Below are 23,923 nucleotides of genomic sequence, written 5' to 3'. Positions count from 1 at the left end.
GTGCGTTTGTCATTTTGTGTTTTGAGCACAGATTTTTAGAAGTGGAATTTCTGGGCTAAAGTGTAGGTGATATGCAATTTTCCTAGATCATGCCTGTTTTAGTTCAGGCTGCCATAGGCTAAATACCACAGACTGAGCAGAAATTTATTTCTCACAGTTCTGGAGGATGGAAGTCCAAGACCAGGGTGCCAGCATGGTCAGGTTCTGATGAGAGCTTTTTCAGGGTTGCAACCTGACAACTTCTCATATCCTCACATGAAAGAGAGTAGAGAGGGGGAGTAAGCTCTCTCATGACTTTTATAAGGACACTAATCCCATTAATGAGGGCTCCATCTTCATGACCTCATCTAATCATGATTACCTCCCAAAGATCTCACCTAATACCAACATGGCAGCGGTGGGGGGGCGGGGGGTAGGGTTTCAGTATTTAAATGTCGAAGAAACACAAACCTCCTGTCCATAACATTGCCCAGTTCTCCCAAGATGTACCATTTTCCGTTCCCATCAACAATAGAAAAGAGTACATTATAGGCTGTTTTTATTAGTTCACCTACGCAGGGTCCTATTAACAGGTAATACTTGGGGGCTTCCCCGGGGCTTCCCCGGTGGTGCAGTGGTTAAGAATCTGCCTGCCAATGCAGGGGACACGGGTTCGAGCCCTGGTCTGGGAAGATCCCACATGCCACAGACCAACTAAGCCCATGCACAACTACTGAGCCTGCGCTCTATAGCCCGTGAGCCACAACTACTGAAGCCCATGTGCCTAGAGACCATGCTCCTCAACAAGAGAAGACACCACAATGAGAAGCCCGCGCACCGCAACGAAGAGTAGCCCCCGCTGGACGCAACTAGAGAAAGCCTGCACGCAGCAATGAAGACACAACGCAGCCAAAAATAAATAAATAAATTTATACATAAAAAAAGGTAATACTTGGTCTCATGTTCTTTTTGGTTCAAATTATGTCTAATATTAAAATATAATTAAAGACATGGAAAGCGTCTTATTTTTAGAGTACATGAAAAGTGCCTTAAACCTTATTGAGTAAGGCAGGATCTAAATAAGGCTGAGCCAATCACTTTTGCTGTCCTGATTAGAAAGAAAGTATTGGAAAGGATATTCTTGTGTGTGCCCTGAGGACAGTTAGAGTTTAAGTAAGCAGGGGTCCTAGAATCTAATAAAGTAGGTGTTTCCAATGATTAGAGGACTATGTCTCAAAAAGTTTTAGAGCCGGATGGCAGATAAACTATTTTGGACTGTATCTGGTAGATAAACGATTTTGAGCAGGAACAAGATATGATATTTCATTATTATTTAGTATCTAGGAAAATTTAAGCTATTCACTTTCCTCCAACATTTTTACTTCTGCTTTATTTGTTTTTGCTTTTCAAACTAATTCATGAATTTAACTTTTTTTTTTTTTTTACTGTTCTGATATTATAGTTTGTTCTGTGAGCTTATTTGCCACAGAAATAGCAGCAATGGTTTTCAGCCAACAAACTTGAAATCTTCACACAGAATTTATTCATCTTCTGCAGCAGCACTACTTATCTACTAATTTCTTAATAGAATATTGAGGACCTCCCTGGTGGTCCAGTGGCTAAGACTCCACACTCCCAATGCAGGGGGCCCAGGTCTGATCCCTGGTCAGGGAACTAGATCCCACATGCATGCCGCAACTAAGAGTTCGCATGCCTCAACTAAAAGATCCCTTATGCTGCAACTAAGAACCGGCGCAGCTAAACAAATAAATAAATAAATATTTAAAAAAATAGAATATTGAAAGAGGAGTCAACAGTAACTGTAGTGGAACTTCCCTGGTGGCGCAGTGGTTAAGAACCCGCCTGCCAATTCAGGGGACACGGGTTCCAGCCCTAGTCCGGAAAGATCCCACATGCCACGTAGCAACTAAGCCCGTGCGCCACAACTACTGAGCCTACGCTCTAGAACCCCCGAGCCAGAACTACTGAAGCCCACGTGCCTAGAGACCATGCTCCTCAACAAGAGAAGCCACCGCAATGAGAAGCCCATACACCGCAAGGAAGAGTAGCCCCTGCTCGCAGCAACTAGAGAAAGCCCGCGCGCAGCAACCAAGACCCAACACAGCCAAAACAAAAAACAAAAACAACTGTAGCAAACACTTTCATGGTGCTTACTGTGTGCTGGGCACTAAGTGCTATAATAATAATTCATCAAATCTTCACCACAACCTTATGAGATATATTCTATTATTATCTCCATTTTACAGTTAGCAAACTGGGAACAGAAGAGTTAAGTAATAGGACCAAAGCCACACAACTAATGACAGAGTCCAAATTTGGACCCAGGCAATTTGGTTTCAGAGTCTAGGCATTTAACTGCTATACTCTTTCCCCTAATTGACATCAAGAAAATCAGTAGTCGAGAACTGATGGTAATAAAGAGAATCCAGTGGTAATGTGATCATGTAACACGATTCACCTCAAAAGTCTGAAATTCCATTATTTTTTTCCTAGGTGAAAAATGTCAATCCTGAATTAAGTCTTCTGTCATTTCCATAAACTCTCTAGGGACAGGAATTCCTAACCCTTTTCAAAGAAGAGCTGAAGAAAGCAGAGAGGAGGCCAGAAACATGAGGTTTGTGGAAGTGATGAAGAAATCCCAGAAGTCAATTTACAGGTATAATTTGAGCTGGGTTGTTGTTGGCAGAAAGCATAGTCAGCCTCATCAAAGACAACACCATTGTATGTTATCCCCAAGCTATGAGTGCTTATAGTGTCATAGAACTGATGGAAAATTGTACTTGCCTTGCCCAAATTTTAAAGGCCAGAAAGTTCAGGAATGGGTCTTGCTCCGGCCTTTACGTTCTATACTGGGGAGCTTCTGCCACCTAGTGTTCATGAAGAAAATGGCAAGAGTTTGGAATCACCAATCCTGTCCCTCCACAAGTCCAGGAGTATTTAAAGAGGACTGGTCCCAATGGCTGTCTCAGTTTTTCCTCAAGTTATCTTCCCTCCAATGAGAATTAGAAAATATTTGATATTATTAATTCTTTGTGGAAAACTTCAGCTACAATAAATTTCTTTTAAAATTTGATGGGGTTTGGGGCTTCCCTGGTGGTGCAGTGGTTGAGAATCTGCCTGCTAATGCAGGGGACACGGGTTCGAGCCCTGGTCTGGGAGGATCCCACATGCCGCGGAGCAACTAGGCCCGTGAGCCACAACTACTGAGCCTGCGCGTCTGGAGCCTGTTTTCCGCAACAAGAGAAGCCACGATAGTGAGAGGCCCACGCACCGTGATGAAGAGTGGCCCCCGCTTGCCGCAACTAGAGAAAGCCCTCGCACAGTAACGAAGACCCAACATAGCAATCAATCAATCAATCAAAAAAAAAAATTTGATGGGGTTTGAAATTTGTTTTATCTTTAATTTTAGGATTTATAGCTTTCTAATGGAAATTAAAAATGGTTAGGCTTTGAAGTTAGATGTAGAGGCAATAATGAAACAGAAGGAAAGGGGACAGGGCACAACCTTTAAAAGAATGACATAGCCATTGAGGACACAACTAAAACTGGTTGGAACCAACTAGGTCCAAGATGGCAGAAGATTCAGCTTCCAGTAGAACTTGAGCCTCATTATACATTCATTGTAATGTATTAGCATGCTAAGTGACACACCCACAGGCGCCATGACGGTTCTGAGAGCAGCCATAAAAGGCCAAAAAGTGGGTGGTGGCCCAATTCCTGGAAATCTCCACCCTTTCTCCAAAATAGTTGGACTAATCCTCCCACTCATTAGCCTGTGAAATTATCCAGCTGATAAAAACTAACCACCCCGTATTTTGGGGTCTCTTGCCTTCTGAGATGGCCCACACTCTGTCTGTGGACTGTGTTTCTCCCAAGGCTGTTCTTGCCTTTTGAGACGGACCACATTCTATGGAATGTGTATCTCTCTAAATAAATCCACTTCTTACCTATCACTTTGTCTCTCACTGAATTCTTTTTGTGACAAAACATAAAGAACTTGAGCTTCATTAAGTCCTGAGACCTGGTGTGTGATCTCAATTAAAATGCAGTGGTTCAAGTCCCACTCTGAGTTGTGCGGTTTCAATAGGACCTTACAATTGCCTTTGAAATCACAAGTTGAACAATCTGTAGTCTCTTTCCTCCAAAACCTCCTCCAGGGATGCTAGGTAGCAACTGGGAAAGGACTGTTTCAAAGACCTCACAGCAGTTGTCTGTAGAACTGTCCCTCCTCTGTACTCAGAGCCTGAGGTGCTCACCCTGCCATAGTACTTCCCTCTGTACAGTCATCATTGATTGACTCACTGTTCCCCCTTTTTAGACGTGTGCATACCTCCAGGGCAGAAATCATTTCTAATTCTATTAGCAAGTAGTGGATATTAAGTATGTATTAAATGGATGCTGTAGAGAAAGTACGTCTGCTATTGACTTGTTCCAGCTTGTAGCCCTCAAATCAAGCTTAGCCTGCTTGGGCAAAGATTTCCCTAACCATCTAACCATTTCATTTAAGCTTTAACCTGGTGTCTTCTTGACCTGAGCACAAATCAACTCTCCTGTGTTTCCTGCCTTCACTCCTCTTCTCCTTTCCTTCCTTCCCATATGTTGGGTATGCAGAACTATTTATCGTGCTGGTTTCCCCCCTCTTCACAAACTCTCTCAGCCAACTTTTTCCTACTCTACTCTTAAAGCAAGCTAATTATGCTCAGTGTACTTTGATTTTTCTTTGTTACACTCTCTGTTAGATTAACAGGGAAATATAGAAAATCTATTTGGTTGTATCTGTTTGGGGACAGTCTATACCATCAGGGTCTTCTTGCTTCCCAACTCTGGCACCTGGGATACTAGTTTTGAAATGTAGGTAGGGGAACGTAAAGGAATGACATCTTTCATAAAGTAGAATAATGAGTTCTTGAAGATTTGAGAAAATAAAAGCATCTGAAGGCAAGTGTCCAGGTAGAAAGAAATGTCTGAACAGGTGGCCACTGCAGTTTCCTTCAGAGTTTCACTTTCCTGTACACATTTTGTCAAACTGATTACTTCTATCACCGCTATGCTGGCCCCCAAGGGTATACACTTCTTTCTTCAAAGCCCGAACTCCTTGGTTCTTAGTTTTCTTCAGTACTGTGGAGCCATGCTGGACTTTTCAAAAAGTCTTTACCAGTATGAACCAATGATTATCACTGGGTGGAGAAATCATGGATGATCATTTTCTTCTTTACAGTTTTTTTGGGTTTATTGATTTCTTACTGATTTATGTATTATTTGTATAATCATCTGAAAAATTAGACTTTACAAAATTCAAAGGGAAAACAAGCAAGTAATAAAAATATAGCTAAGCGTACAAACAGCAGGTTTCTAATTTTACCACACTGTTGTCTGCACAGCTCATTGGCTCCTCAAGCTCTTGTTCCATACCACATCATTTTTGAGGGCCTTACCAGAGTAGCTCACTTTTTCATTTTCAGTGGTACTCCTTTTGCTACCTTATAGACCTCATTGAGAAAACAATGGGTGGACTGTGGAACTGATTGCTCTTTGAGGGTAAATAATTTTATATCCTCAGGTAGATATCAGCATATAAAGAAATCTTCTAGCTACAGAGGCCTCCCCACCAACTTCCTCAACTTCCCAGAAATAAAGTAAAAGGTTGTTTTCCCTGAGATCAAATTAAATTTGAAGTTAAAGGCTGTCCAGTTGACCAGACAGTGAACCCTGGGCCAGTTGGGTGGGTAGGAACCCTGTTTGTTAGTAAGGCATCAAGTAGTTAAAATGAACTTCAAAGGCTATGTGATCTTAACTTTTGATTTTAACAAAGGAAGGTGAGAAGAATATAAATGTTCGCTTAGGCTGGAGTTTAGCAGTAGTAATTGCAGTCATTTTTACATGAACTGTTTACCTTTCCTGCTTAGGTATAGTGCATTACAATTATTGTCAAATAATTAAATGTTATTAACTCATTTAAGTATAAAACTAAACTGTTGATATATGCTCAATACGTACAGCTTTTTATGTGCCACAGTAGTCATCTGCTTATATAGCTTAGTTGTTTGCTCATACTCTTAAGAATGAAATAGAACCTAGGATTCACCCTAGTAAGCATGCCCGTGGTGGTGATTTTTGTTCCTCTTTCTCTTTGATTGGATCCGATCCAGTGACAATGCCTCAGATGTTAAGTCAACCCAAATAATGAAAAGCTACTTTGAAGGATAAATCTAAGATTATTTGTTAAGTTTTGGGTGGGGGGCGGGTAAAGCTTCTTTGGCTGAAGAGAAGTTGGAGACTTCTTAAATGTTGGAGATTTCCCCTTAAATTTGCTTTATTTGTTCTTTATCTCCCTTTGCTTGAGGTGAGGGTTTTAAAATCATTTCTGCTCTCCCCATAGGTATAGTTGTGATTTGTGGCACTTTGATTAAAAACGTATTCTGATTATTCCCTCGTATCTTTTGCCCATCCCCACCCCCAGCATTCCGATTTCTCTGTTTAAGGTTATACAAAATTTTCCATACCCTCAGCTTCACATTTTGTGATAATCTTGTTTACTTCATATTTTTTCATCCCTTTTCTACCCACTATTTGGTCAGCAGGGAATAATTTCTTCAATTACCACCATAACAGCAAAATTCCTATTATCCTTAAATCCTAACCATCTGGGGCCCAGAAGGCATACTTAAATTTCATTACACATTAATTCCGTTACTGATATGAGCTACTGCTTAAGTAATTTTTAAAAAGATCTGAAAAGGTCATTAGTGATAGAGAATCTAGGAGACTTGCCTGTACATGAAAGAGGTAGAAAAAATATTTCTTTTTATTAGCATGTTCAAGGTAGTCAAGATATTAACAAACATTTTAAGCCTCACAACAACCCTGTGAGGTAGGTAAGTCATTGTTTCGTGACAAACTAGTATTATTCCAAATAAAGTGCAATTCATAAAAGAATAAATCTGCATCAGGAATAATTCTGTTAATGATACCATTTATGTATATGCAAATATTTGTGTTTTTGTATACTTTGATTCATGCAGTTGATTCATGCAGTAAGGTGTCCCCAGAAAAGTTTACTATAAATCAAATCCTATTTAAATACATGTGGGAACAATTTAAATAAACTCTGGGGTGAATTTTTTTAATAAAATAGATCACTATTTTGAGCAAATACTATGAATATTCCTTTTTTACACAAAATAAAAAGGCATCCTCATCAACGTTGCACTCACATTTATTCATTCTTCAGTAAGTTATCTCAACATGGCACCAGTGCAATGTAAGACTTAATTTATTGAATTAAACCTTAGCAATTTGGTATATGGCAGTGAACTGTGTTGCTGTGTAGAAATCTCCAAATATATTGCGCTCAGTCTCAACCCAAAACCTAGGATGGACTATTTATTTAAAACACTAAAATAAATGATGATAGATTTCAAAAAGTATTTTCCCTTGAGAACATTACTTATTTTTTTCCTTTAAATTGCAAAAGGAAAAGAGAACTTAGGGTCTTTGAAAAGAAACATAATATTCTGATAACTATAAATTTCTGGTGATTTATATTACAAATCAAAGAAAGCCTCATGCTATCAATTTACTACTTATAAGGGAGCACACAGATGTTATCCCCAAAATTTACGTATTTTTTCCTCTGTGCCAATATGACTTACTAGGAAGAGAAATACAGTTGACCTTTGAACAACATGGGTTTGAACTGTGTGGGTCCAGTTATACGTGTATTTTTTTCAATAAATATGTACTACAGTACTACATGATCCGAGGCTGTTTGAATCCGAGGATGTGGAACCACAGATATGGAGGGATGACTGTAAAGTTACATGGGGATTTTTGACTGCGTGGGGGGTCAGGGTCCCAGCCCCCGAGTTGTTCAAGGGTCAACTGTATTCCCAGGCACCCATTTTCTCTTAAATCCATATTTAAATTACATTTCCATTATTCATCCAACATTAGTAAACATACAGTTTGCCTAACATTTTTTTTTTATAATTGTCTTATCTGCAAAATAAATTTTTACTAGAGAACTCCTATTACATTTAATTTAAACATTTAGATTAGTTATATAATTTATCTGTAACAATAAGTTTGGGAGCTTAGTTAACAGTTAAAATACACTGGTAGGTTTTTAATACTTTAACAAGTGGTTAAAGTAATTTACCATTACAAAGAAATAACTGAAGTCCAGAAAAACATTCTCACCAAAGTATTTTAAAAAACTGTTGCAGGAACATTAGGCAAATCAACAGGTAAAATAGACTAAGCCATCTATAAGTTGTACATTCAAATCCATACTAGATCCAGTAGTGCACTTTGGATTATAGTGAGGTAGGGCAAATAAACACAGTCAGATACATTTTGAACTGTTAAATTTATATAAACTGAAAATTGACTTATACCCAGGTTTTATTTGGATATCCAAAAAGAAAAACTGAGAATTCAAATGATGAAGTATTTTCTCGGATTCAAAGACAGAACTGTAAAAAACCTTTGAGGTACATATACAAAGGCTACAAGATATATTTTATTTCAACATAAAATATGCTTGTATAAAAATAACCTGGGATATAGAAAAAAGAAATACAAACATTTTTGCATAGATTCTCTATATACCTGGGGCTAAACACTAGATAATACACCTCTGAAACTAATATAGCTGAACTATTTCCTTGGATACCAAGTATATACAAAATAAAAGCCCTTCATCTGGGGGAGCATGGGCAGGAGGGAAAACAATTTAATTTAGCATCAGTCTATATTTATTTCTCTGTTGCTCGAATATAAACTAATGATGACAAGAGGAGAAACTCTGGGGGTTTATTTAACAAAATTAAATTCACATTTCTGAGGCCATCATAGTGCATCCAATGTCCATCAATTTGAAAAGCTGCAGAATAATGATGTTCCTCTTTGTTAAACAATGTGGCACCTTCCAACAAATACCTGCAAATTAAATGACAAAGTGTAGAAGAAAAATCACAATACTTTGTTCTTGAGAAAAACATTCCCTAAATTCTTAACTAATAAAAAACTGAGATTATTTGCATTCTATTCTCTGTAAAAGATATCCATCTGTAAAAATCATGTATTATAATTGGTAATTTGGAGAAAGATGTTTAAGAATTTTAAAAATTGTTATAATTTAAGAAGTTTTAAAAGCATATTTTAACAGATTAACCCATAATCTGCATGGTTCTGTTATATAAGAGAAAACACACACAAGAAAATTTTTAAGGCAAAAAGTTAAAAGAACCCTGTATGTCCTAATTTGTATGCAGATATCTTAATCTAATGATGACAGTAACATTTTATGTTTAAATGATGACCTCATACTATACACTACTTTGACTTGAAATACAAGTAATAGCCAACCAGAATTTACTATTTACTATGTCTCAGGTACTAAACACTTCACATGTGCTATCTTATTAAATCCTCACAATAATGGCACCAGATAGATACTGTTATCTCTGTTCAATAGACAAGAAAATTGACTTATACCCAGGTGTTATTTACTGATGTATAAACTGGTTGTTACTGGCTCAAGGTCACATAGCTTGTAAGGTAGGGCTATTCCATAGTTTATTCCATAGTCTAAGCACCTAACCACTACGCACACTGCCAGCAATGACTCCCTGCAGTAGATTCTGACCTTATCCAGGATACATAAATTTAGAGACAGCTATGACTTTTCCAACAATGCGTATTTCCCTTAAGGGCTGCTCAAAATCACGATAGAATAGCAGAAAAATATAGAAATAAATTTATTTTTTACTAGTTTTATAAAACAAACAAAAAAACACCTACTTGTGATCAGATAAATCCAAGTAATAGGGTACATATGCCAGATCTTCAGATTTCCAATGCTGCATATTTAAGACAACAAAAGGGGGTGCCCCGTGGCAGAACACTCGTTGGGAAAATTCCCTTAAGCCACCACACCTAAAATTGAAAATAGGCATGAACTTTACTATACTTGGGACAAAGCTGCCTTTTACCACTCCGTGTTGCCTTTATTACATAATTTCATAATAAGCATAATTATCTATTTCAGGTATGGATATATATCAACAGTATGGCTATATTAATACCTTATATGCCTAATTCCCAGAGTTAATAAACTTTGAGATTCTCTATATAGGAAATGATACTTTTAAAACTCCAGGAAAGGCTAGCTATGTGTATCTAAGCTTATAAAAACATGTATCTTTTAGACTGATAGAAAAGTTTTTATTTGTAAATACATTTTTCTTTCTCTAGGCTGGTTTCAAACGGGAATAATGGCAGAGAGGGAATAAGATGACTGTTACAGTCGTCTTTAGACTGGATGAAATTCCCTAATTGCTTCCTTTTGCTATTAGGATGAAGCAAATTCTGTTTTCTTAGTAGTATCAGGTATTAAGCATATGAATCAGAATAAAACAAACACAATTTTACAGTAAAATCTCGATTAACCGGAATGCTCAGGGCACAGTATTTTGGTTAAAAAACACTGACTAAACTAAGTTACCAGAAAACCATTTTGTTTCAGTATTTGTTGCAAAAATACACTAGTTCACTTTCTGGACTTAAGTACAATTAACTGAAGGTATTTTATTCTTTCCTTCTTTTGTGATTAATTAGGTGTAGGATCATCCTTCTAAATATTAATTCTCATTGTACAATACTGTAGATATAAAAATTGTTGAGACTGGGATGAATATGTTCTGCCCCTTTGGATTTCCTTTTTCTTTTCTTTTCTTTTACTTTTAACCACGTTGAACTTTTTGGTTGTCATTTACCTCTTTCTCCTAAATGAGGAGTGCAGAAAAAAATCCACTTAATTGAGGGTCCCGATTAGCTGGGTTCCGGTTAACCAAGGTTTTATTGTACCTACTCAGCAGTGGGGAAAAAAAGAAAAGGCATTTGCTTTGTATTCATCAAGTAACTGTAGTATTATATTCTATAAAGTGATATTGACAATGACAACACAGCATAAAATAGCATAGTAAACTAGAAGGTGTTAAGATTCCAAAAATATTAGGCTTTCTAAATACTTATGAGCTGCTATTTCATAAAATATTAACATCAAAGAACATACCAGTCCAGGTTTCTTTATAAAAAACATACAAATACTTTCATCTTAAATGTCTATCATACACTCACCCACACTCTTCACACAGTTCAATCCTGGAACAGAATAACTCATCGACAGCCAGTCGTATCAAGTTTCCATGTGGAATTTCTTGGGGAGGACTATAACAATTGCAAAATGCATGTAAGAACTGCTTCAATATTTTACATGTAAATACATTATTAGGATAACAAATTTTACAGGTCATTCATTATTAGCAAACCACATATCAAAGTATAACCTCTGTTACTCATCTTTGTATTTCTTATAGACAGTATAGAAACCAGTTGAACTTAATAAACATTAATGCATGAAGCTTTCAAGAAACATTAAATCTTTCTGTAAACTGATCCTGAAACATGCAGTTGTTACTTTAAAAATTTCCGAAAGGATTCAATAGAGTGGATTCTGGTCTTGACAGAAGAAAGCAGGACCCAGAATTAGGAGAGAAGCTGCTTAGTTACCTGACTCAATGCAAGTTACAGACATTGTTGGTCTCAGCTTCCTGATTTGTTAAAAAAAAAATTTTTCCTATATACTTCAGAGGTTGTTTTAAACATAGGATTAAAAAAAAGGCAAAAGTCTTAAAAAGTTATATAGAGTATAATGAAAAATATTTTATTGAGAAGCAAAGAATACTAGTATTAATATAGGATTGTAAATATTTCATTATAGTTTCAAAAGATATACATATAAAAAGATACTAGTTTTTTTAAAAACAAGGCAAATTTCTGAAACACTTTTTTTAGTCCATTATGATTTAGAGTAACAATTTTTTCCCCTGATGGAGATTTCAAAACCAACATCATCATATCAGCAATACAGGAAAATGGACAAAGTGTACTTCAGAACAAGAGAGACATTAATTGGTAGACCCTAAAAAAAATAACATAGCTTCAGCTTTCCCTAAGTAGCATGATGTTATAATATAGTATTAAACTAAATATGCTATACAGAAAATGTGAATTTAATAAGTTCAGGTATGTGACATACATTCCCAAAAGGGAGCAAATCTATTAGGCTGTTTTTCTGGACCACAGGGCCAAGTAGCCTTTCTGACAACAATGTGTTTGGGTCTGTTTTCCTGGACCACAGGGCCAAGTAGGCTTTCTGACAGCAATGTGTTTGGGTCTGTTTTTCTGTCCTGTTTTTTTTCTCCACTGGCAATTATCCCTTTTCTTGCTCATGTTCCCTGGGGGCATTAATGTTTCCCAATACTCTACTAGGGCTTGCCAGTTTGGCCTTCTTACCTGTCATTTACTAGCTTGGAGGTCTTTCTTCTCTCCGAAAGCCAAAACTACTCAGCAAGCTATCAGAACCTTTCCTAGCCAATGAAAAATTCCTCACATCCAGGTCCTCTTCAGGTATTAACATTCCAAGTTTGGGGTTCCTGTCTCTAATTATGCCCTGGCCATGACATGGAGTACTTTCAATCTTCCTGTTCATGCAGAACTAGCCTACCTGACAGAGATCCATTCAGAGTGAAACATCCCAATATAGTATTAAGTGTTGTTCAAGAGGTTAAATTTGTGACACAAGGAATTAGTTATCTTCACAGTCATATTAGTAAATTCTGAGCAAGAGGAAAACATTTTGCATACTGAATAGTTCATTACTTTGCAAGTGAAATAGTTATCAATTGGTTTTGTAAAGTAAATTCTGAGATGTTTGGATGTAATAGAAGAGTTACATTTTTGTCATGGGACCTAATAAAGAGTCTTGCATTTGCGTGGTTGCTTTATGTGTAAGTTGTTACACAGGTCTGTACTTTAAGAAGTACTTTGACTATATCTATCTACCTACCTCCCTATCTCTCTATATATCATTCATTATAAAAAAGTATACTATTTTTGCTAAAAGTGACAAAACAGACTTTAGAGCAACTTACTTTATATTAATTGTGCGCTGCTGATCTTCCTGCACTCGAGTTGGGCATCGCCAGTTGGAACAGTAACTCTCTTGTATGGTCGACATGAGATTTTCAAGATTTTTTGTAAAATTATCATGCTCATTCCCAAACAAATCAATTATTAATGAAGCTTTATGAACTTCAGATTTGTATTGCTGTTTTTCCATTTTGTCCCAAATCCAAAGTAGCTTCACGGTTGTAAAACTGTAGGTGTCCATTAAATAAAGAAAACAGTCTATAAACTCTCTACCTAAATGAAGAGAGAGTTCCCTGGGGAAATTTTCATTTTCATTGAGAATAACATACAATAACATCAAGAATCCATCTATGGTGCAGGTATTTTTCAGTCTTATTTCAACATAGAGTGGTGTACAGGATACTGCTTTGCGGCCAGCTTTGATAGTAAAAACACCTCCCCAAGGAAGAACAGGCCTCCAAAATGAGCGATCTTGGTTATAGTTATTTTTAATTGATGCTTTGATCTCTTCAAACAGTGTCTTCATCCTGCATTTTAAAAGTTTAAGATAGTACTCGTAAATTTGACTTTATATTTTAAATGCATGAGATATGTTTAAATGAAAATAAAGGTATCTAAAGATTCAAATTAAATTTGGTTAGATGGACCCCCCAATGTAACAAAAAAATTTAAAACAACTTAAGCTATGAGCCATTTTTTGGCAACCTGCATGGTCTCTGGAAAGACCATTTAAGAAGCTGCAACCTTTTCCTGAGGTACGGAATGGTCATTTGATAGGCCTTTATATTAATTATATTGCAGATTTTATCAGTCATAGAGGAAAACCCTGTAATAAAAAAATCCTAAATAAAAATAAAACTATTTAAAGATACAGTCTAAATTTGGTTGGGTGTATTCCTAATGTAAACCTCTTCCTCCCCTCAAAATATAAGCTGTACTTCATTTTCTTGATAATATGTGTGGTTTCACTTATGAAATTGATAATGGAATGCTTTGTTGGGCTACAGAATAATGACCAACTGGCTTTGAAAGACAACATATGAAGAGTAATTGTGAGAACTTAATTGAATAGTAGCACAGCTAAAACAAAAATCATTTCTATGCACTTTGGGATTTTTACTTGAAATTTAGGACCATGCTAGATATCCTATCATTTTAACTACAGAGGCCATGCTGGGAAGAGCTGATTCAGAACTTGATAATTATCTTGATTCCTCTCTGCATGTTTTGGGAATGAACTGAGGTGTCCTCCCTATTTAAACTGGTACCTATCTTTCCCCCAACCTTGAGGATAGCTAAGCACTTGGTTTTAACATCATTGACAGTATTCTAATAAACATGTTGGTGTCATATGTATGTTATATAAAGCAAAATTGAAAAAAATTAAAGAATGAGGTCCTAATGAAACTGAATTGAAAAAATTGCTTTACTTTATTTGGGACAAACACATGTCTAAACTAAAAACATCACAGGGTTTTCCAATATGTTTCATCCTTCCGTTTTCATGAAAATGGGAAGCATCCGAGGAATAGGAACAGAGAAATTATTGACTGAGGTCAGTGTCTTACTTTGATTATCTTTTCAAGTGCCACATCCTCCCAAGCACAATAGGAATCCAACACTCAGTGTTGCAGACCTATGTGTTTTGTGTGAAAAATTAAGTTCAAACCGATTTTGTAACACTAGCAGACTAAAAATTCAGTTTTACCACACACACAGAGTATTTTTGACTTCGGCAAGATACTATGGACTCTAAAATATTCAACACTATATTTAGCCTGAAGTGTAGATGTTTATATATAGTTGGTAACATGTGGGCTCTAGTTAACCACTTAGGAATAAGAGGGAGTGGAAAATTTAGAGCCTAGGAAACACAAACTCAGTTTCTGCTAAATGAAGAAGAAATGCTTCAGAGCATATTTTTTAAAAATCACAAGGCATTTAAATACTTTAAAAATGAAAATAACTTTCTTCATGGTTTGACTGATTTCTGTTGCATTTTAAAGAACTCTGTAGCAAGGTCATATGATTAAGACCCCGAGTTCAGATTCCTAAATGTTGCACTGGAAAGGAACTGTAAATTTCTGTAGTATTTTTTGCCAAATTATCTTTTAGACATGACCAAATGAGTAACTATAGCTCTGTAAAGCAAGTTACACTCTAAAAGAATTAAACTACAATTATATATATATATTAAAAAATATATACACATACATAAAATGAAACTAATTTCTTTAGCCTTTTCCTGGGGGAAAAAAAAAGGAGGTAAGAGAGGATGGAAAGAATTAGAAGACAGTGTAGCTTCTGCAGTACCGTGGTGATTTGTTACAAAGTAAATTACCAAAAAAAAGCGGCTAAAAGAAATGAAAAAATGGCTGCAAAGAGCTTTACTTAAAATTGTCTTAAGTTTGGCCACACGGTCAAAAACATTGTTTAGAAGCCCTGGAGAAGGTATTCTGCTGGCTTTTTCCCCCTGCCTCAACAGGCCCTCCAGTTTGAATAAATCTGGAAAACTCCCTGGACTTCTATTTCCTTGGCAAAATGACACATTTCTTCTACGGTCGTTTCCAAGGGTGACAATCTGTACTCCACGCAGGTCGGGAGGACCAGACCATTTGCCCAAGGCATTGACTGCCGGACGCCCTAACAGCTCGGGGGTCCCAAGGGTACCCTACCGAGTCAGCGCCCCAAAATAATCTGGAAAACGGCACTGCGCTCCCGCTCGAAGCAGCTCCGGGCTGGGCGCAAGGACTGGCTGGGCGCGCGGTGGGCGCTCACCTCCGCCCCCCGCACTCCGGCCACGCCCACCCCGCCCCGGGTCCGCAGCCGGGGAAGGCCTGGCACTGAGGGCTGGCCGCGCACGGCGGGCGGGTCCCCGAATCTGGAGCCGGTGAAAGAGCTGGGCGTTCCCTGCCCGCCTCCAGGCAGTGGCCCGATGAGCGCCTGGGACTGCGGGTAATGGGCGGGAGGGCCGGGCCGCGGAAGGCGTTCTCACACCGGCCAGTCTCCGTCCACCAGGAAGCCGACTTTTCGTACCTCCCCGGGGACCGAAAACCGCCGGTGCTCCCGCACCCGTCGCCGCCGCCGCTTGCTCATGGAGAGCCCGTGCCGCCACCGCCGCCTCATCTACTAGAACCTCCGGCAGTCTCGGCCTCCCCCGGTGTGACCGCTGGGCCCCGGCACAGCCTCCATCGCACTCGCCGCGGCGGCAGCCACAGCAGCTCCAGCGCCCAGGCCCGATCCGACCGGACCCACGGAGCCAGGACCGCGGGACGCGTAGCTTCTTATTACGGAGGAAGATTCGGCCTGACCTCCGCCCCCCTCCCCCCAGCCCCCAGTCCCCAGTCCCCAGTCCCCAGTGCCCAGTCCCAGTGCCCAGCAGCCTGACGATGCTGCTGCGCAGGCGCGAAGACGCCCCTGCCAAAAGTGCGTGTGTTGGGTGTATATAGAGCTTTCGTATTCGCCCAATGGGAACCAGGATCAGGTGCATGGGGCGGGACCTCGCAGAGAGGGGCGGTGTTCCAGTGTTCGAAAGTGGGTGGGGCAGCCGGAAGTGGGCAGAGTTTGCACGGAGGCGGAGCTTTGTTGGCAAACCTGCTTGGCTTCTTGAGGCTTATATCGTTTTAGGACTTGATTTGATTTTGGTTTGCTTCTACGTCTCGTCTTTTAAAATTCTTAACTCAGAAGAGGAAAGCTTTGTTTTCTCCGTAAGTTATAATTATTCAAGCATTTGATTTAAGTATATATTTAATAAAAAATTGAGTTAGTGTGTTAAATGCTATTTTTAGTGTTCAAGTTAATAATTGGCCAGTCTGCTGTAATTTATAATGGAAGTTAATAACAATTAAATAAATTAGATGGCTTTGGCCCCATTATAGAGATGAAAAAATTGAGTTTTGGAGGTGATAAAGTCCCACACATTTTGACAGCTGGAAATTGAAGCTAGAGCCTCTTAATGCTACAGTCTGTGGACACAACCACTTTTCCTGTTCTGTGGGTCCTAGTTCTTGTATCCTCCCTTAAAGAGTCAAAGCCCACATGGCTCTGCTTCCGGAGAACACAGGCCATCCTGGAAAACTATCTCCACTTGCAATTAGAAATGGGGATGCTGTTGAGATACTCCCCATCCTGCCGTGCAACAAAAAATGATTGTCTGGAAAGTGAAGCTCAACCTCCAGAATACACAATGCACAGAGCTCAAGGCCAGCCCAAGACATCAGTGTGGTACCCAGTCACAGTAGAGTCTTGGACACCTTCTTGACTAATTTAATGGCCAGCCAGGGCAATGGCAGGGACCTTCCTCTTGGACCTCTCTTGGGGAGTCTAGTGATAGAGGGATGAAACTTCTGGGAGAGAAGCTTGACTCACTCAAGATAATTACTGCTGGTGGAGTTGGGAAGAAATGGACACCTCTCAGAGCAGAGAGGGAAGAAAGAGGCTCTGCCCAAAAAAGGAAGAATTAATAAATCTGGCAAAATCTGCTCTTTTTAGCTTCCTGGTTTTTCTTATTTCTTATGACATTTCACAGGTGAGAAAACTGAGGTGCTGATGCATTAAATAACGAGTGTGTCTGTATTGGAATTCACATACAAAACGTTCACTCTCAATATTAAAATTATCCTGCAAGGAGAAAGCCCTTTACAAATGTTCATAGGTGTGGATTATATGTTTAATTGACAATCTCTCACAAGACACAGAATTCGTTTTTTACTGATTGGGTCATTTTCGAACAGAAAACAGACCCAATAATGGCGGTTGTCACCATTTCTGGAGAATAGCAGGGAGATGGCTCCTTAAACTGTGCTGAAGCTCGGCTAGGCAGAGGAAGCATGAATTCCTGGCATACTTGGATAATTCACAAAATTCACTGAGACCTTTAACCAAGATTTCCATTCTGCATCCTTTCTGCTCCTTTCAAAATCTGACGGCTGAGCTGAAGGTTTTTTTAGACAGCTTAATTGAGATATAATTGACATAATATATGCAGCATATTTAAAGAGTATAACTTGATAAGTTTTTATATATGTATACCCCCTTGAAAACATCACTATAATCAAGTGAATAAATCCATCATCCTCAAATTTCCTCACGCGCCTTTGTAATTTCTTTCTCTTATCCCTCCATGCCTCCCACACCTAAGCAGCCACTATTTTACTTTTTGTCATTATAGATTCATTTTTCTTTTCTAAAGTTTTACATAAGTAGAATCAGACAGTATGTATTATATTTTTTCTGGTCTGGTTTCTTTTACTTAGTGTCATTATCTTGACGTTCATCCATGTTGTTTTGTGTACCAGTAGTTCATTACTTTTTATTGATGAGTATATTCCCTTATACGGATGCACTGTAGTTGGTCATCTGTTGATGGACATTTGGGTTGTGTCTAGTTTGGGGCTATTACCATTAATGTTGCTATGAACATTTGTGTACAAGTCTTTGTATGGACATATATTTCCTTTTTCTCTTGGATAAAAATCTAGAAGTGGAATGGTTGAATCATAGGTAGATGTATGTTAAACTTTTTAAGAAACTGCTAAGTTTTTTCCCAGAGTGGTTGTACCATTTTACAATACATTCCCATCAGGAGTGTATTTGAGTTCCATTTCCTCCATAAAATAAAATGTCCTCATGGACACTTGGTGTAGTCAGTCGTTTGTAATTTGAGCCATTCTAATAGGTGTATAGTGTTATCTTGTTGTGGTTTCAATTTATATTTTCCTAATGGCTAATGATGTTGAGCATCTTTTATGTGCTTATTTGCCATCTGCATGTCTTTTTTGGTGAAGTGTCTGCTCAGATCTTTGTTACATTTTTTAAAAGTTGGGTTGTTTGTTTTCTTAAATTTTCAGAGTTCTTTATATATTCTGGATACAAGTTCTTTGTCAGATATATGCTTCGCAAAGATCTTCTCCCAGTATGTGGCTTGTCTTTTCATTCTCTTAACAGTGTATTTTTAAGAGCAGAAGTTTTAAATTTTAGTAAAATCCAATTTATTCTTTTATGAATTATGCCTTTAGTGTCATTTCTAAGAAATCTTTGCCTAACCTAACTCAAAAAGGCCATGTCCTATGTTTTCTTCTAGAAGTTTTACAGTTTAGGCTGTATGTTTAGGTCTATGATGCATTTTGAGTTAACTTTTATTTATGGTATGAGGCATTTTGGTTCGTATTTGTTACCTATGGATAACCAATTGTTCCAGCAGTATTTGTTGAAAAGGCTATTCTTTTTCCACTGTGTTGCCTTTGTGCTTTGACAAAAATCAGTTGTCCGATATCATTTTATAAACATTTTGTGTTTTATTTGTTCATCATCAACTATGTGTAGATCACAGTGTGCTAGCACTGGAGTTATGTATCAGTAGGTACTGTCCAGAGAATAGAGACTAAATATTGCTAACTTAAATAAAATGAGAAATTTATTGGAAGAATGTGAGGTATAATAGGATTTTTTAAAAAGCTGAGCAATTATCAGGTCTCAGCTACCTTGATTCACCCAAAGGGAGGTAGTTCCCCAAAGGACAATGAGACTCTATATTATAGAAGAAGAGGTCCTGGGCAGATGTCTCCTGTAGCAGTGCTTCCCAACTTTTTTTACATCCACACATGATAAATGATCAGAATTGGGCAGTGTGCAAGGATAAACTGATGGAGATTAGGAGGTGTCTATATGGGATGCAGTGAAAAAAATCCATTATTTTTCTTTATATTATGTAATTGTAAGTAAAAGGCAAAGTGTTAGGGAGATATGAAATATTGAATTTATATAAAACATCTCAATAAAATCTAAAAATTTGATGAGAAACTTGAGCTTGTTTCCAGGATATGATTTTTATTTCAAACCTAAGTATAATATATGTATGGAAAAGTGTATACAGTTGTCCCTTGGTATCCATGGGGGATTGGTTCCAGGCCCTTCTCCATCCCTGGGGACACCAAGATCCTTGCATGCTCAAGTTTCTTAAATAAAATGGAGTAGTCTTTGCATATAACCTATGCACATCCTCCTACATACTTTAAATCATATCTAGGTTACATATAATACCTAATACAATTTAAATGCTGTGTAAATAGTTGCCAATGTGCAACAAATTCATGTTTTCTTCTTGGAACTTTCTGGAACTTAAAAAAAATATTTTTCATCTGCAGTTGACTGAATCTGCAAATGTGGAACCCATGCATATGGAGGACCGACTACATCATAATTATGCAGCTTAATGAATTTTCACAAAGTAAGCACACTGGTTGTATGTTCTAGTTACATATACTTGCAGAACTAATCACCCCTAAATTTAGTGGCTTAAAATAACATTTATTTTGCTTATGAATTTGCAATTCGGTCAGGGCTTGGCTGGGATAATTTGAAGGCTGGGGGCTGGAATCATCAGAAGTTTCCTTCACTTACATGTTTGGCTGTTGATGCTACCTGTTGACTGGAAACTTAGTTATGTCTGTGACTAGAATACCTCCACAAGGCCTTTACATGTGACTCCTTGACTTTCGCAAAGCATGGTGACTGGGTACCAAGGGTGAATGTCCCAAGAAAGAGAGGCAGGTGGAAATTCTAGTGCCTTTTCTAACCTAGCATTGGAAATCATATGTTGTCAGTTTCAGTGCATTCTGTTTGCTAGAGGTGAGTCACTAAGACCAGCCATATTAAAAGAGAGGGAATTGATCTTCATTTTCTGATGGGAGGAGTGTCAAAGGATCTGTGGAGATGTTTTAAACCACCATACATATCTAAACAGCTCCCTGATCAAGAAACAGAACATTACCGGTGACCCAAACTCGCATTCCTGTCATTACCTGCTGTCCCACGAGTTACCACTCTTTTGATTTTTAAGAGCATAGATTGGTTGTTGCCTGTTTTTGTACATTATATAAATGGAATAATACAATATGTACTTTTCATGTTTAGCTTTTTTCTCTCAACATTGTGAGATTCATTCATGTTGTTCCATGTAGATTATTCTTATTACTGTTAAGTATTCTATTTTGTAAATAGCACATAATTTTTTGTCCAATTTAAAAATGTCCTTTTAATTTACCTACATATTTACCATTTCTGATGCCTTTCATTCTTTTGTATAGACCTAAGTTTCCATCTGGTATCATTTCACTTCAGCCTGAAGAACTTCCTTTAACGTTTCCTGTAGTACAGATTTGTTATGTTGGTTTTTAAAAATGGCTGTACATTCTTGGACACTTTTTCCACTGAGACATTGGGTCTCTGTCTCCTCCTCTTGAATCTGGGTAGGCTAGGGGTTTCTTTGACCTATACAGCACAGCAGAAATGAAACGCTAGGACTTCGGAGGCTAGGTCATAAAAGACCATGAGGTTTCTGTCTTATTTACTTGGATACTTGCGCTCAGAGACTTGAACCACCATATAAGAAGACCACCATGCTGGAGAGACCACGTTCTGGTCAACAGAGCCAGCTAAGCCTAGCAGTCTAGTTAAACCTGCCATGGTGCCAGATATGTGAGTGAAGCTGTCTTGATCTCTCCAAGCCTCCCATTCGCCAGGTGAATACCACTGAGTAACTTCCTTTGGTAATAGGGGTGGGGCGGGCACGAAACCACTAGCGCTTGACCATAAGCACGAGACCCTGAGCGTGGCAGTTAGAGGTCCCGCTCCGCCAACAATCAGCTCTCAGTGGTCTGCGCAGCGGAGAGTGCAGTGAGAGGGAGATGGCAGCCTTCTCCCTGGGGCCCTCCAGGCCGGCGGGTGAGCTGGGGACCCAGGGACAGGCTGAAGGCTGTATCCCGCAGAGCTCCAGAGCCCTCACCACTGGTCACCCACTGGCCGGGTCCAGACCTTGAAGCAGCAGTGAACCTCTCCCCTATCCCCGCTTCTGTGACCTAACGGCGGCAGCGGTCTCCATGGGTGTATATGGACCCTGCTATTTAAGGTAACAGCTTTACCCAGCTTCAGTCTCTCCATGCAAATTTCAAAAATTGGTCCAGCTTAGATCAGTTATCTACCCCTAGAAGGTGGCCAAATGTCAGGGTTAAGTTGCAAGCACATTGCACATCATTACTTCAGGTCCACCTCTGTGGTTGGAGCTATTCTCCAATAGGGGCAATTGTTGTGAGCTGGGAATTCACCTGATTGGTATTTGTATTCCTATTGATCCTAAATAATTGCTTCTCTCCAGTTTAAATGAAAAGCCTGAGGGCCGGCTGAGTCCTGGGCACCTGGCTTCCTCAGTGATGACGGCTGGGTGGGGTCTGGGGACCTGGCCCTGAGGGCACCACCAGCTGAGATCTGCCTCTTCAGCCTGGCCTGGGCCCTGGCAGGAGGACCCTGACTGGGTGCTGGACGAATGCTCCCGGGCAGGGTAACCAGCCTGCACAGGGTCCCTCTCTTAGCCAGAGCCTGGACCTTGGAGGGAGAAAGTTGAGCCTTGGGATCTTGCTCTTTCTTGTCAGAACAGAGAAAAACATTTCTTTTGGTAGAGGTTTACAGGAACATTGTGACCTGACCATAACCTGACCTCAAAAACAAAGGATCTGACACCAAGAAGTTTGCAACAACTAACCACACCCCTCCCTTCCCTTTCCTATAAAAGAGCTTTGCTGAAAGCTTTCGGGGAATTTGGGGTTTTTAAGACATGAGCCAGCTGTCTCATTGCATGACCCTGCAATAAACCTTTCTCTGCTCCAAACTCTGACGTTTTGGTATTGTTCGGCCTCATTGTGCGTCACTGGGCACATAGACTTGCATTCAATAACACGTTGATGGCACAAAGAATAGAATGAGTACCTAGCTAAAACCTGCGTAAATTCCTGATTTTCTTGATTGTGAGATGTAATAAAATCATTGTTTTTTCATGTATTTTTGGAATAGTTATGCAGCATTACATAAGTGGAACAAGATTGGGGCTGCTGTTGTAACAAAAACCTAAAACATGTGGCATTGACTTTGGGACAGTATGTCAGGCAGAAGTTGAAAGGGCTTCAAGAAGACTGTTAGTGGAATCCTGATAGGCATCGAGGAGGGTGTCAATAAGGACTTAAAGGAAAATAAGAAAAATGTCATTGGAAGCTCGAGGAAAGAAGGCTCTTGTTATGTCATGGCAGATGGTTTAGCAAATGTGATAACGTGGAGAATTAGAAAATATATTTAATGAACTGATGGATCTGGCTTAGGAGATATCCAGGCAGAATGTTCAAGGTGTCAACTGTTTTTTGTTTATCTGTGTTTAAACTATGCATCATAATGTATGGGTGGACAAAGCTGTACTAAAGAAGGAATTATTCAATTTTCAAACAGAATTTAGAGGAACTGTGTAGAACAAGATCTGAAAATTAAATGATTTCTTATCCTTAGTTTCTCCCAGTAGAAGATACTCAAAGTAAGATAGAGCCACAGGACAAAGATCAAATCCAAGGCCCTGTTAGAAAAGCATGGACTCAAGGTAGAGATGAAGCCAAGGGTGTGATTGTAAAATCTTTTGTTAAGAGTTCAGAAACAGATAAAAGGCCTTGTAAAGTTCTTAAGTGGTTCTAAACAATAAACAATTGTTTAAGCAAACAATTGTTAGACAATAAGGTTTCTAAGAATCTTAAACAACAAGTCTACTAAGAATATTAAGGACACTGTCCCACAGCAGCCCAAAAGGGAGCCCAAGGTAGAAAAGAACTTATCTAGAAGGTATTTGTGTATATGGCTTTTATCTAATGGAATAAATTATAAATTGACTCACAAAAAATCCACAAATTTTTATAGTAGTTAGTTTAGCTTTTACTGAGAAAACCAGACTGTACAAAATGAAAAAAATCTTTTGGACCCTCAAACTTCTGTGGGCAGGAAGCAGGCTGAGTAGGCTACTAAGCTGCAGAAATGGGATAGCTCTATGGGGACAGAAGAATGACTTAGAGGGCAAAACCAAGATCTCAGAGGAAAGAGCCAAAAATCATGGAAAGTC

The 23,923-nt window shown here is 38.8% G+C and overlaps 1 protein-coding gene across 2 annotated transcripts; it reads right to left on the bottom strand.

The window, feature by feature from the left end:
• Positions 1-8,532: 8,532 nt before the first annotated feature.
• On the bottom strand, positions 8,533-16,367 carry C2H14orf28 (chromosome 2 C14orf28 homolog). 2 transcript variants are annotated; one of them, XM_059915685.1, is made up of 5 exons: positions 15,672-16,367; positions 12,999-13,523; positions 11,143-11,232; positions 9,805-9,939; positions 8,533-8,940 (listed from the first exon to the last, which is right to left on the bottom strand). In XM_059915685.1, the coding sequence occupies exons 2-5, from the start codon at positions 13,520-13,522 to the stop codon at positions 8,757-8,759; spliced, it is 933 nt and encodes a 310-aa protein (XP_059771668.1). In that variant the 5' UTR covers position 13,523; positions 15,672-16,367; the 3' UTR covers positions 8,533-8,756. The 2 variants fall into 2 exon arrangements, with proteins under 2 accessions (XP_059771668.1, XP_059771669.1); XM_059915686.1 differs by having other exon boundaries at positions 16,033-16,120.
• Between the last annotated feature and the right edge of the window lie 7,556 nt (positions 16,368-23,923).

This window comes from Balaenoptera ricei, chromosome 2, assembly GCF_028023285.1.
Source record: "Balaenoptera ricei isolate mBalRic1 chromosome 2, mBalRic1.hap2, whole genome shotgun sequence".
Taxonomy (NCBI): domain Eukaryota; kingdom Metazoa; phylum Chordata; class Mammalia; order Artiodactyla; family Balaenopteridae; genus Balaenoptera; species Balaenoptera ricei.
This window is presented reverse-complemented; position numbering and strand designations above follow the sequence as displayed.